Raw genomic sequence first — 14,226 nt, 5'->3', positions numbered from 1 at the left:
TTGTATGCATAATAAATAAATGAATATTTAAAAAAAAACATTAAGAAGATGAATTGGAAATTGATGTTTGGGTTAGGTGTGGTGGCTCATGCCTTTAATCTCAGCATTTGGGAGGTAGAGGCAGGCAGATCTCTGTGAGTTCAAGGCCAGCCTGGTCTACATAGGAAGTTCCAGGGCAGTTAGAATTGCAATGGTGAGATTCTGTCTCAAAAACAAAACAAAACAAAATTGACATTTATTAGTTTTGTTTTGATTTGTGGTAACTTTGTATTGACATAAATCATACATGAAAGCTCACACATCATCAATGTCCAGCTCAATGCACATTCATAAAACAAACTGTCGTCATAAATAGCATCTGGATCAAAAACACTAGGGCAGCCTGGTACGGTAGGCAACACACACCTTTAATCCCAGCACTCTGGAAGCAGAGGCAGGGTATCTCTGTGAGTTCAAGGTCAGCCTGGTCTATTTAGTGAGTACCAGGACAGCCAGGGCTACACAGAGAGACAGACTGTGTCTAAAAAAAGAAAAAGAAAAACAACAACAAAATGGGCAACGAGCAGCAGCAAAGTCTCCTGGGAGCCCTGTGTTCTGTACCAGACACCTCCCCACGACACACGCACACAAACTCTGCGTCTCTGTAGGTTAGTTCTGCCTGGTTTTCAATTTGCTGTAGATGAGACAAACAGAACCCTCTCCATCCAGCGACCCTCCAACAGCATTGGGTCCTCCAGCCACGGTGCTGTCTGAGGCTGGAGTTTTGCATGGTATGAAGAGGGCCAGTGGTGAGCATGTGGGCGAATTCCCTGGCGCTTCTACGCCACCGACAGGTGGATTTATTTGATCCGGCCTATAAAGGGAGGTTGTGCTTGCATTTGTTTTCCAAACTGTTTACACGACATAAAGGATTCCCACTCAAGTCATCTGTGACCATCTCCATCTTCTTCTTCCTCTCCTCCACCACTTTCCGCCACTACCGCCACAATCGGTAGTGGGTCTCTTACCAGGCCTAGGCTCACAGACTTAATTCCCCTCCCTTAGAGGCCTGAAGGCCACATTAGATAGGAAGGGAGTGTTTGTGTTTAAAGCCCCAAATGCCTAGCTTGCTGGGACCTGTCAAGAGATTGGGGACCTAGTGGGGCTCATGAGCACCTCCCTGAACACCTGCTCAGGCAGAGGGGGGCTAGAGGGTTTGCAATGTCAGTGGGAGGATGTGGTGGAGACAATTCTGGGTTTCTGGGCCTGCTGCAGGGGGCAGGAAATGAGCCAACTGACTGGCCCAGCTCACCATAGAGAGGGGAACAGACTGCTATCCACTCCCACCCATCTCCACAGTGAGGATAACATGCCCCTCTTAACTCTCTTGTGCTTTCTCAAGTATGGCAGAGTAAGACTGCCAGTTCCCTAGGCTGTGACTGCTGCAGAAGGGTGGAGTGGGTTGTAAGCAGGGTTCCCCTGGAGGATTTGTGGAAGCCTGTGGGATGACAGACCACTAGAGATGAGGGACAGCGGGAGATGGATGAGATGTCCCGGGCTGCACCTAGTCAAGAGTGGAATAGGGAACCTGGGGCTGTCAGTGGATGGTCGGTCCTCTGTCAGAGCTGCTCTCGGTGTCAGTCTGTGTTTACCTGGTTTGCTAATCGTTGAGTCAGCAAACTTGGAGGCTGCCAGCCACAAAAGGGATGGGAGCAGCACAGACTGGGCCTCAGGCCATAGAATCACACACTTGAAATATGACTGGCCGTCTTGGGGGTATGCGGTGTGCAGCCTGCATTGCTGCACGTGGTGGTCTCTTGAGAGCTCGTAGCTAAGGTAGAGACAAAGACTGGGGATAGGAGAGGGAATCTAGGAGTTAGGGGCCACTTGAGGCTTGGAGGGGGTCAGGTTGTATCTTCCTTTGGGAAGTTCCTGCAGAGCTGGTGCCCAGGAAGGTCGTTCTGCAGGAGATGGGAGTAAAAGGCACCACAGGTTGAGAAAGCAGTCTGAGCAAAGGGCTGAAGGTGGGGAGAGCCATGCTGTTCCAGGTGGTCTGGTGGGGAACACAGTTGTGAACACATCTACTGTTGGGAGCAGGGGGAAAGGTACTGGGCCAGAGGCCATGACAGCCTGGGAAGAGAGGCAGAGTTGTTGAGCAGTGACCTAATTTGGGGACTCAGGAATGCTTTGGTCTTCTACCCCTCTGTCCAACCCCCCCCCCCAGATCAACCCCTCAGCTGTACTGTCATGTAAATCATTCAACAGATGTTTACTGAGCCCCTACATTGTGTAGTGTCCTAGGCCTCAGAAATTGCGTGACAGACAAGGTAGGCAAGACTAAGTGTGTAAGGGAACTCACTTAGTGGAGGAGACAGATGATAAGTAGGTAAACAAGGAGGCAAGCTACCCTCTGGTGGTGACAAGTTCTAAGCAGGAAATCATGAGAAGCAGGGGTACTGGGGTGTGGGGTGGGGCTACTTAGAGAAAGCAATATGAGGGGCTACAGGGGATGGGAATGAGCCATTTCAGGGAGTGAGAGGCCAGGGTTCTAGGCAGAAAAGAGCCCAGCTAGAGGGCCAGAGGCAAGAAAGGACTAGGACCTAAAGTTTGTTAAAGGCCACAGCATACACCTGCAGGTCTTTCTCTAGGGGAGCAGGGCAGGTTGGAGAAGTAGAAATGGGGTCAGATCCTGCCTGGGTTATGGGCTGTGATGACGGGTTTTAAAAAAATAAAAGACAAGGAGGGGTCAGGGAGTGGATCAGCGGCAGAGGACTTCCCTGGCATGCGCAAGGCCCTGGGTCAATCTTCATCACCACCAAAAAGGAAAAGGAAAGATGCCTGGTCCTTATTCTAAGTTGGGTGTGGTGGTATAGCCCTTTAATCCCAGCACTCAGGAGGTGGATTTCTGTGTTTGAGGCTAGTCTGGTCTACAGAGCGAGTTCCAGGACAGCCAGGGCTACACTGAGTGGCCCTGTCTCAAAAAAAAAAAAAAAAAAAGAAAAGAAAAAAGAAAGAAAGAAAAGAAAAGGAAAAGAAAAGAAAAGAAAAGAAAAGGTGTCTAGTGGTAAGAGCTGAAGAAGTAAAGACAGCACCCCGGTCTGTCCCTCCTCTGCTAACTTGTTCTAGAGCCCACCACAGCCACATCATGACCTTTCAAAAGCATAGGCTAATCATGTGCTTCCGCTTTACAAAGCCCTCCATGGCTTCCTGTCACCCTCACGAAGTCCTTGGACATGGTTCGCTGTTAACTACCAAGGTGCTCTTAGGCTCTCCTTCCCTACCACACCATGCTTCCAACCCCAGCAGAGCTGCTTGCTCACCTGCTGTCTCAGGCGAGCCAAGCCCCAGGTCTCACCCAGTCACATGGATAGTGGGAATGTTTAAGCTGACTCTGTCCTGTCTGCCATCTTCTTGGACTTGGGTTGGGGGACAAGAGGTTGGCAGCAGGTTTGACATCCGCTCAGGCTGTCTTCATGAGGTCTCCAAAACACTAGTTCTTAGTCAGGAAATGCTAAGGCCAGATGGGTTCAATACTGTAGCCAGCTTTGCCCCTCAAGGACCCAGCATTGTGACTGATAGCTTCCTGGTTCCCCCATTCCATCCACAGGACAGCAGCCTTTTTTAACCACCAGACATGCTCTAAACCCTGTCAGGGTGCGTGGCAGGCAGACAGGGGCTATGGGCAGTCAGGGGTTACAGGAAGACAGGAGTTTCAGGCAGACAGGGGTTCCAGGCAGTCAGGGGCTACATTGAACTCTCTTCCTGCCTGGAACCCTGTAGAAGCAGAGGTGAGGAAGTGCTTTCTCCATAATGCTGAATCTGGAGGCCTGGGTTAGGGAGCTGTCTTTCTCAGGTCTGGGCGTCCTCCTCAGGCAGGAACAGGAAGACAGGACCTGGGCAGACAGGGAAGGGAAAGGAGCCCTCAGCCAGCTTGTCTTTGCTGTCTGCCCTCCCACTCAGCCTCCTGGTCACCAGGCGCAGCACCAACAGGACATCAGCACCCCTGTATCGATGTGCCATACCCACCATTCCAGATGAAATTGCTTGCCATCCAGTAGGTAAGCCAACTCCACCGCCTTAGCACGCTCCTCAGGATACCTTCCTAGGAGTCTCCCATGTCTCAGCCGAAGCCACTGCAATGCCAGTCCTGCCTGATCTAGCCCTATTGCCCCTGACCTCCAGCCCCACAGTGAGCTTTTCTCCCCAGTGCCCAGGCCCATGCCACCCACCCATAGCCCAGCCTGCCTCTCCTGATCAGTCCTGATGACAGATCTGGAACCAATACACACTGACTGCTCGCCATGGCACTTTGTTAGTAATATAGTCACGTTTTTGTGTCTCTGTGTGTGTTCACATGTAGGCGGGCATGCATATGTGTGGAGGCTCAAGGCTGACTTTGGGAGTCTTCCTGGACCCCTCTCCCCATATATGCATTCAGGTCCAGGTCCAACAGCCAGCCCCACAGCCTTAACTCAGAGTTCACAGGCACCTGCAGCCTACTGCCCCTAACACACATACCAAGTGACAGTCATTTCTGAATCCCTACTACAATATCAAGACTGGGCACTGGGGTCTTTGCTGAGATGGTAAATGGGGCTGGAAAGACACTGCATCCTGGCATGCCCAAGCTACTGTGGTCTGTGGAACCCCCAGCCCCAGTGTCTAGAGACTGCTGACATCAGCAGCCCTGTACCCCCGACCTTTGCCTGACCTCCCCAAATCCCTTCATTCTTCCCTGCCTGTTTCAGAGAACATCTATATGCCAAAGGGCAGGTACCAGGGAGTGACAGTGGTCCAGAACCACCATGGTGTTTTGGTGAGTACATAGGCAGGAGGCCAGAGGGCCTTGGGGAGGCTGGTGTTGGCCTCGGTGGATGATGATGGTGTTGCCAGTCCTATTGCTACCCTGCCATCTTTCTGCTGTCTGACCGTCTACACAGATGCCAAGTCTGATCCAGCGCCCACGGACTGTACTTTGGGCCCTAGCAACTGACTCCTGGCCCTGAGGAGGCGCACAGCTGTTCCTCTGTCCTCTGTCCAGTTCAGCCACTGAGTTCTAGAATGGAAATGACTGTGACCAGGGAATATGGAGCCGACTCACCCTGCCTGCTCCTTCTTTCTGCCTCTCCCCAGGTGTGCATTCAGGTACGAGCCCGGCAGCCCAGCAGCCTTAACTCTGAGCTCACAGGTGCCTGCAGCCTACTGAGCCCCAGCTTGGACATCCGGGACCAAGTCTACTTCTCTAACCTTGGTAAGGATTGGAGATTCTCTGGCGTTGGGCAGCCATAAAGGGATCCAATAAGAAACACAAGCACAAAGCAGAGGCAGACAGACGTGATGGCCCAGAATGGGACAAGCAAGCTCAGGGTCATTGTCAGGGCAGAATGAAGGATGCCTCAGGAACAGGTGGCGGTGCATAGAGGCTTCATCTGACTCTGTCTTCTCTGTATGTTTCTTAAAGAAAAACTCCTGGATCCAGGCATCCATGTGGACCTCGGTCACTGGTGCAGAAGCAAAGGAGGCAGCAGAGGGGAGGATAAGACACAAGCCAGAGGACCCCGGGCAGTGGAGGAAGAAGAGGAGGACGATGAAGAGGAGGAAGCTGGTGAGAAGAGGCAGATCAGGTGCCTCCATAATGAATCCCCAAGCTAATGGCCTCTGGGATCAAGGTGTGTTCAGATCTAGAAGACAGGGAACAGTGACTGTGTCCTGAAGATGAGGAACGGTGGCTAGGTCCTATAGATATGGCAAGTCCTGCCTCTGTCTCCTCATATTTTTAACATTTATTTGTTTGCGTGTTTGTTCACTGTGCATGGGCATGGGTGTACTCATGCACCAAACACACCTGTATCACAGCACACATGTGGAGATTAGAGGACACCTTGCAGGAGCTGGTTCTCTCCTTCTACTATATAAGTTTCAGGAGTCAAACTCAGGTCATCAGGATTGGCAGCAAGCTCCTTTGTCAGCTGAGCCATCTACCTGGCCCCGCTCATCCTAGACGTGGGGAAACCGAGGTACCCCCCAAATGAGAGTGATTCCCATAGCAGTCAGAACCAGGGTCTAGATCTCTCTTTGCCCTTAAGGTAAGAACTCCCATGTTCAGGAGCTTCCCACTTCTTCCCTGAACTGAACCTTAGGAATTGAGTATTTTGTGTATGTGTGTGTAAGTGGGTTGGTGGGTGCCTTACAGGGCAGAACATGCTGCCCTTCCTCCTGCCCTGAATCTCATACCCGCTCCCGACCTACTCCTTTATTTTCACCAGGCACTGAGATTGCTATTGTTCTGGATGGCTCAGGAAGCATTGAGCCCGAAGACTTCCAGAGGGCCAAAGATTTCATCTCCAACATGATGAAGAATTTCTATGAGAAGTGCTTTGAGGTGGGTTTCCTTGAGGTCTGAGCTTTTGTCACCTGCCGCTCATCTATGTCTATGTAATGGCTTCAGAACAACCACCCTTCATTTGCTCAGAGCTCTTCAGCTGGGCGACTCTTCCCTCAGTTTTTCCTGGAGCTACCATGAACCTATAGACATCTGCTTGCTTGATTGCAGATGGGTGACTTGAGGTGACCCTACTCATTTGTGGTAGCTGTGAATCTCCAGAAGACCAACCCAACCTTTCATGCCCCAATGTCACAGGGCAGATCCTACAGTCAACATAGAGGGGTCAGCATGGGGATATGGATTCAGGGAGAAATCACTCTCCTTCACCTGTGCCTGACTGGAGACTCCCTTTGCATTAGCATCTCCTTCTGTCCAGGGCTAACAGAGTAGATGAGCGGCTTCTTCCTGTCTTTCCAAGAGAAGCCTCTTGGGTCAGGGGCGTCTATAGCTCGGTCTGATGACCTCTTCCATCTCACTCTTCTCTCCAGTGCAACTTTGCCCTGGTGCAGTATGGGAACGTGATCCAGACCGAGTTCGATCTTCGAGACAGCCAGGACGTTGTGGCCTCCCTTGCCAGAGTTCAGAACATCACTCAAGTGAAGAATGTGACTAAGACCGCCTCAGCCATGAAGCATGTCCTGTGAGTAGGATACCTGCCAGAGGCTCTGTGGCATAGGGTCTGGAGGAGAACTGTGGGCCGAACTGTGGGAGGGGGAAGTAAGGATGCCGAGAAATGCTGTCACATCTGACATGAAGATAATACACATCTTTGCGTCTTAGGATTTTTGTGAGGATTAAATAGCTAAAATATATACAGTATTTATGATAATGTCCGGTGCATAAGTATCATAGAAACCAGGCATTGGTGACATGTTTCTGGAATGCCAGCACTCAAGAGGTTGGACAGTGTGCCTCAAAACCCCAAAAGTGAGTCTGAGGCTAGCCAGTTTCAGGATAGCCAGGGTTACGTAGAGAAATCTCATCACAAAGAAAAAAACCCAAACCAAACGAAAACCCAAAAGTACAAATTTTTATAAAAGTGAAATAATCATAAAATAAAAAAATAAGTATTGCCTATTTTTTTTTAACACAGAATTCCATATTGTGTACACATAAAAGGGGCAGATGCAGTGCTCTTACTGTAGGGAGCAGGTGGGGAGTGAGCGCATCCGTGGTGTGGCTTATGCCTTGCTGTGTAAAGTAAGCGCCAAGCCCACCCTTTTCTGGGCCTTTATTCCCCATCTGGAGAGGGCTCCTTAACTCTCCAGTTCAAGCAGGTCAATGAGTAAAAATTTGCCAAGAGACAGCCCAGACTCCTCTTTGGAAGATTGTCTTTATTCTTTCTCTGTTAAGAGACAACATCTTCACTCCAAGCCGTGGCTCCAGGAAGAAAGCATTGAAGGTCATGGTGGTGCTTACTGATGGTGACATATTTGGGGACCCTCTCAACCTTACAAGTGTCATCAACTCCCCAGAGATGCAGGGTGTTGAGCGCTTTGCCATTGGGGTAAGAACCAAGAGCTGGGAGGCAATTCCTGGCTCTGTATAGCCCGGGAGGAGCCCAGTGAAGACTTTTGGAAGCAGTATATCCAAACCCTCTCTATTCATAGACATTCCTCTCCTCCTGGCCACCTGCTTCTGCACGGGTCCCTCCTTATTGTGTCCTACAGAAGGCTCATCCTGAGGTGGTCATAGCTCACTGGCTGAGAAGGATGGGGAAAGCCTGTACAAAGCTCCCTAGGGAGACGGTGCTGAGCTGAGTCCTGATAGCTAACATGAACAGCTGGCCTTCTGCACAGGGGAGGGTCATGAGGCTCTGTAGGCAGAGGGGTCAGCAGAGGATGCCAAGCAGAGCCAGGTGTGTCAGGAACACACCGCCAAAAGTGGAACTTTGTCGGGGGTAAAGGGCCAGTGAGCAGGGAAGGAAGGAAGGAAGGAGATGGTGATGGATCTCTCACTGACTGGGGTCTCCTTATAGGTAGGCGATGCATTCAAGAAGCCTAAGACTGACATAGAACTGAAGCTGATTGCCTCAGACCCCAAAGAGACCCATACTTTCAAGGTGACCAACTATACGGCTCTGGACGGGCTGCTGAGCAAGCTACAGCAAAGCATCATCCACATGGAAGGTGGGGGCTCCCCCAGGGCTTGTGAGAGCGCCCTCAGCGTCCAGCAGGACACCCTCCCCAGACCAACTCTTCCTGATCCTACCCACCTCCCTGAGCCACAACCGTTAATCCCTAAAATGGCAATGACACCCCCAGTCCTTCTCATCCTCCCGAATCTATGAAAATCTCCTGAAGCAGTGGTAGAAAAGCAAGGAAAACTGGGACATAGTCCCAACGGGAGCTTACCGACAGGGAGACCGAGGCCCGGGAAGAGAGCGTGGACTGCCCAGGCCTAGCCAGCCAGCTCTTGCTTCAGCACAACCCAGATCTCTGCTCTCAGTTCAGTGCACCATTCCAAATACTCATCCCTTCTGGGACCTGGCCCAGCTGGCCCCTCCTGGACATGCCTCACCCTGTCCCTTGGCACAGTGTCTCACCAGATTCCTTGGCTTCCAGGCACAGTTGGAGATGCCCTTCAATACCAACTTGCACAGACTGGCTTCAGTGCCCAGATCCTGGACAAGGTTTGTAACCCACTCAGCATAGTCAGGGTCTCTAAGATGTGCCACCACCAGGTAATACGGGGCTCTTGGCTCATAGTGACCCCGTGGGAGTGTCTCTGGAGGAGCCACTTTAGAAGCAGAGAAACCACCTGCTAGTTTTCCCTATCTGTACCACTGAGATAGACAGAAGGATGGCGAGCTTATTCTAGGAGGTCGCTTTGTGCTCTTAAAGGGTTGGGGCATTCTCTTAGCTGAAAGTATTAGCTGAAAGTACTGAGAGTTGGCTTTGGTGGCAAGCCCACCAAGGTGTGTCAGGAAAACACGTAGTTTATGTGGGAAAAGAGAAAGCTGAGTGGGAAGAAGGAAGGGGACAACAGATGGATGGAGCACTCCCTAACTGGGACCTCTGTGGAGGTGAGAGTTGAAGTCAGTCATCCCAACGCCATTGGGCCCTCCTCTACTGATAGGCGAGCACCTTCACACCGCACAGGAGACAATGTGGGGGCTTATGAACACCATAATACTCAATCATACTTTAAACGATGCTCAATATCTGGGCTCCAAGGTGCCTTCTGGAGCTAGGGCTACTCAGACTCATGAAAACGGAGCAGAAACGCAGTATTGCCACCTCATCTTCCTGACCACTGAATGCCCTCTTTGTCCAGGAAGTCTTGCTTTGCTGGCTCCTGGACATTTGATGCCTTCTGGGTCCTCTGCAGGGGCAGGTGTTGCTTGGCACTGTGGGAGCCTTTAACTGGTCCGGCGGTGCGCTGCTCTATGACACACAGAGTCGTCGGGGCGGCTTCCTAAACCAAACAGCCGAGGATTCTGGGACTGCACAGTACAGCTATCTCGGTAAGGGCAGGGTGTGTGTGGTGGACGCAGAGGGAACGAGGGTGGGGCCTCTCCTGGAAGGAGAGGGCCAGAGGATAGCAGGAAGGTGGGTGAAGGTGAGGCCTGTAGGCTTGGTGTGGGTCGAGGGCGGGGCCTGGATGGGGAAGGCGGAGCCCGGAGTGCAGTGAAACCTAACGAATGGATGTAGGATGAATATGAGTCCTGGGAGGTTGGGCGTGGAGCAAGAGCTGTCTCTGTAATCTGGGGGAGGGGCTAAAAGACGGACTTCTAAACTAACCCAGGGACAATGTAGTCTGTGACACCGAGGTTGCCTACTGGTGTACACATTAGCCTGGTGGAGTCAAGCTACGGTCAGTCTCACGGCTCACGCACAATTAGGGCGATCAGATCTCAGTTAGGGACCCTGAGATTGAGAATGAGGGGCGGAGGCAGGCTGGCCGTGGGCCTCTCTGAGTAAGAGGGAGCTGGACACCTCTGTTAATAACAGCTGTGAGTACCCCTCCCCATCCAGTGCTCATGTACTGAAGGGGTGCAGTGCACCACACATGTATGGGGACACACATGCCACTGTCAGTGCAGAGTGGGAACACATGACTAGGAAGATGGAGTTGCAGGGGGCGGCTGGAGGTGGGGAACAACTGTTTACAGCCGCACCACTTTGGCCCCAGGATATTCAGTGGCAGTGCTGCACAGGGCCTACGGCTTCTCCTACGTGGCAGGGGCTCCAAGACACAAGCTCCGTGGGGCTGTGTTTGAGCTCCTGAAGAAGGACACCTTTGTGCGACAGATGGAGGGAGAGCAGGTACCTCCTGGAGAAGTCACCTCTCCACCAGTAGGAGCCCTGAGGCCCTGGGGACACGGGTGGGCCTGCCCTGGGCAAGCAAGGCTCAGGCCTGAGTGTAATTTAGTGGCCCTCATGTCTGCTCAGTGGTCACCCTTGGTGGAGTCTCAGCTGTCACCTCTAATCCCTTGTGACACCAGAGATCAGATTGATCTGGAACACCCTCTTGGTGCTCCAGGAAGAACAAAAGCAATGTGTCTAGCTGTGGAGAGGGTGAAAGGGGGTATCCCCATCCTCAGGAGGGCTGAATTCTTTCTGAGCTATAGATGGGGTCCTACTTTGGCTCTGAGCTGTGCCCTGTGGATATTGACATGGATGGAACCACGGATTTTCTGCTGGTGGCCGCTCCATTTTATCACATCCGTGGAGAAGAAGGCAGAGTCTATGTGTACCACGTGCACATGCAGGTGAGTGTTTGGCCCCAGGAGCTTGCCAAGGCTGTGCCTGCTCAGGCAGCAGCGGGCAGTGATGGTGGGTGTTCAGAGAGCATGGCTGTCTCCCTCTTTCTTACCTAGGTGGTTGCTGGTAGCATCTGTCGCAGTTGCCCAGTAGACAGAACACTTGCCCTGGTCTACCTTGTTCCTCACAGTAATTATGGAAGTGGCTCTTACTCTCACATTACCAGTGAGGAGTCTGGGATTCAGTGAGCTAACTAGTGACGCTGGGTGTGGGAGAGACGCAGTTGGACCGCGGGCCTCTCCATTACTAATATGGCAATGTGTGGGAACAGAGGGGCAGGCTTCAGGCCCTGAACTTCAGAACAGAAAAACGCCCCCCCCCAGATGTGCCACCACCAGGCAATAAGGGGCTCCTGGCTCATAGTGACCCCGTGGGAGTGTCTCTGGAGGAGCCACTTTAGAAGCAGAGAAACCACCTGCTAGTTTTCCCTATCTGGACCACTGAGATAGAAGGATGGCGAGCTTATTCTAGGAGGTCGCTTTGTGCTCTTAAAGGACTGGGGCATTCTCTTAGCTGAGAGTACTGAAAGTTGGCTTTGGTGGCAAGCCCCCCGAGGTGTGTCAGGCAGAAATCAGCTAAGGGTTCCCTGGGAGGGGTGCTGAGGCCGAGGAAAAGTTAGATTAGTTAGTTAGTGTCTTTTCTCAGCCTTCGACTCCTGCTGGAGAGTAGGAACCAGTGAGGGAGAATGCCCTCCAGGTGGCCCTGGGATGGTTTCCCTGTGCAGCACCTTTCTTGGGGACTGAGCTTTGGTTCGTTAATTTTGCAGGATCCTTCCTTCTCCTTGGCATTCACACTGAGTGGGCATCACGGGTTCACCAACAGCCGCTTCGGCTTTGCCATGGCGGCAGTGGGGGATATCAATCAAGATAAATTCACAGATGTGGCCATTGGAGCCCCTCTGGAGGGCTTTGGTGATGGGACCAGCTATGGTAGTGTATACATCTACAATGGATACTCCGATGGCCTCCGGGCCAGTCCTTCCCAGGTAACTCTGCAGGCTCTTTCCTGCTTCTTCTGGGGTGCAAACCTCCCACAGATAGAATGAATGGAACCCTGAGTCAGCCTCAGTCTTAGTTGCTGGGCCAGGCTCTGGTGGTAGAGAATGCCAGTGAAGGCAGGAAATCACCAGGGGTGAGGGTAGAGGGTTCCTGACCAGGCCTCCTCCAAACCCTTCTGGAAAGGAGAGGGTGAGGCGTGGCTTACTCTCCTGGTCTGCGTCTCCTCCTCTGACTCTTCTTTAATCTCTGGTTCTTGTCTCCATCCAGCACCTCCTAGTTCTGGCTCCTCCCCTTTCCCCACCTCCAGTTGCTTCCTAAGCACCTCCCCTAAGGTGGTCCCTAAACCTCTTACACATCTCAGTCCGCAGCACCTTCTTTTGGGAAAACTGCATGCCCATCCCCCTCTTCTCCACACCAGGTGCCCAGGGTAGTCCCCCAGCCCCTTGCTACCCGATGCATAGCCTGTCAGCCACCACATCCCCCCCCCCCACACACACACCATGGCATCAGCTTAGACCTTCCATCCCTCCCCAGTCCAGCTCCCACCTCCAGCCCATCTTCTCCCTGTGCCTCCAGGGGTGCTTATAAACTGTGGCCCTGAAGAAGTTACTCTTCCACAGAACCTCTCCTGACACCACCAGCCCAGCCCACGTCAAGCCTCCTTGCACCCACATCCTTTTACCTCCTTCTACCCCACCAGACCCCTGTACTGAGCCTTGGCTGAGTTCTCAGAGCACTCTGCTCTTCTGCTCTGCCTCCCCCCACTTAAGTCCCACCTGCCCTTCAGGGTTCCACCCTGATATCCTTCCTCAGAGACAGTTCAGGGCCAGGGTGGGGAGGCCGGTCACGCTGTTGAAGGGAATAGAAGGCCAAGTTTCTCTTTCTCCTCCCATAGCGGATCAGAGCCTCCTCTGTGGCTTCGGGACTCCACTACTTTGGCATGTCTGTGGCCGGTGGCTTAGATTTCAATGGTGATGGCCTTGCTGACATCACGGTGGGCTCTCGGGACCGGGCAGCTGTGCTTCGGTATGGGTCTCCCCTGACTTCTTGTGACTCAAGCCCTAGCCTTATTCAGTGGGTCCTGCAGAGTCCAAGCACTAAGGGGGGGAGGGGTCCCACCTGGGTGAGTTTGCTCCTCAGCTCTCAACGGTATGACTTTGAGTGGGCAGCTAAATTCTAAGTCCCAACTTTCTTTTCTACAGTTTGGGAATAATGACAGTGCCTGCCTCAGGGGGTGGGAGGAAAAGACAAAACATAGATTGCACAATGCTGGGGGTGGGGGCAGCATGCTGTGAATTCCAGAGCCCCTGGACTCTGCCTTCAGGCAATTTCCAGTCCTATGGCTAGAGCCCCTGAGTACCCAGCCCTCTCCAGAGCCCCCTCTGGCAGAAATCAGCTAGGGGTTCCCTGGGAGGAGTGCTGAGGCCGAGGAAAAGTTAGATTAAGAGAAATGAAGACAAAAACATAGGATAGACTGGGAGGACAGGAGATCAATACCAAACAGTCCTGAGTTTGTTCCTCAGGCAGCACGTGTACTACAGGCAAAAGGCAGGACAAAGAGTAGTGTGGCAAGCTAACCACCTCCCTGCGCTGTCCTCAGGAGGAAGCCGAGCAGGTGCATTATTTTATTCAGCTAAGCAGCTTCTAATCTCTAACAAGGAGTGTCTCTGGCTGGCACACACCAGCCCAAATCTTAGAAAAATATTCTCTTTCAACTGGGCAAAAATGCTCTTTCCCATGGGCTTAAGGGCTTAATCAGAACTTTCTCACAGCCTTCAAGGTTACTGGAAAAAGCAGAGCAGGCAAGCAAGCTCGAACTCAAATGACTTCTTTAAGCCAGAAATGACTCCATATGGAAACTGAGTCACACGTGGGCTCCCACAGAGTCCCACACCTGTCGTTCGCTCACTGACGCCTCCAAGCCAACAGGCCCCCAAATGGAGCGCCCACTCCTCCCACCTTCCAATCCCCAGTCTGCCTGCCCTCCCCCAGGGCTCCTGTTTCAGCAACTGGTACTGTCACCCACTTAGAGAGTGAGGATTACATTCTAGGACCGGGCCTGTTGGCATGGGCCTGTAATCTCAGCTACGTGGGAGGC

General features: G+C 52.4%; 1 protein-coding gene across 1 annotated transcript in view; it reads left to right on the top strand.

Moving 5' to 3' along the window:
* Positions 1–14,226, top strand: part of Itgae (integrin subunit alpha E) — a 59,939-nt gene that overhangs the window by 19,224 nt on the left and 26,489 nt on the right. The window contains exons 3-16 of the mRNA XM_038328488.1: positions 3,940–4,037; positions 4,728–4,795; positions 5,113–5,230; positions 5,441–5,584; positions 6,246–6,361; positions 6,853–7,004; positions 7,718–7,871; positions 8,343–8,493; positions 8,929–8,996; positions 9,695–9,830; positions 10,499–10,632; positions 10,938–11,078; positions 11,897–12,115; positions 13,024–13,154. Of these exons, the coding sequence (XP_038184416.1) occupies positions 3,940–4,037; positions 4,728–4,795; positions 5,113–5,230; positions 5,441–5,584; positions 6,246–6,361; positions 6,853–7,004; positions 7,718–7,871; positions 8,343–8,493; positions 8,929–8,996; positions 9,695–9,830; positions 10,499–10,632; positions 10,938–11,078; positions 11,897–12,115; positions 13,024–13,154 (1,830 nt within the window). The remainder of the gene's footprint in view (positions 1–3,939; positions 4,038–4,727; positions 4,796–5,112; positions 5,231–5,440; positions 5,585–6,245; positions 6,362–6,852; positions 7,005–7,717; positions 7,872–8,342; positions 8,494–8,928; positions 8,997–9,694; positions 9,831–10,498; positions 10,633–10,937; positions 11,079–11,896; positions 12,116–13,023; positions 13,155–14,226) is intronic.

Source organism: Arvicola amphibius, chromosome 4, assembly GCF_903992535.2.
Source record: "Arvicola amphibius chromosome 4, mArvAmp1.2, whole genome shotgun sequence".
NCBI classification, from domain to species: domain Eukaryota; kingdom Metazoa; phylum Chordata; class Mammalia; order Rodentia; family Cricetidae; genus Arvicola; species Arvicola amphibius.
Note: the sequence above shows the minus strand (reverse complement) of the source record. Positions and strands in the feature narration are given on the sequence as shown.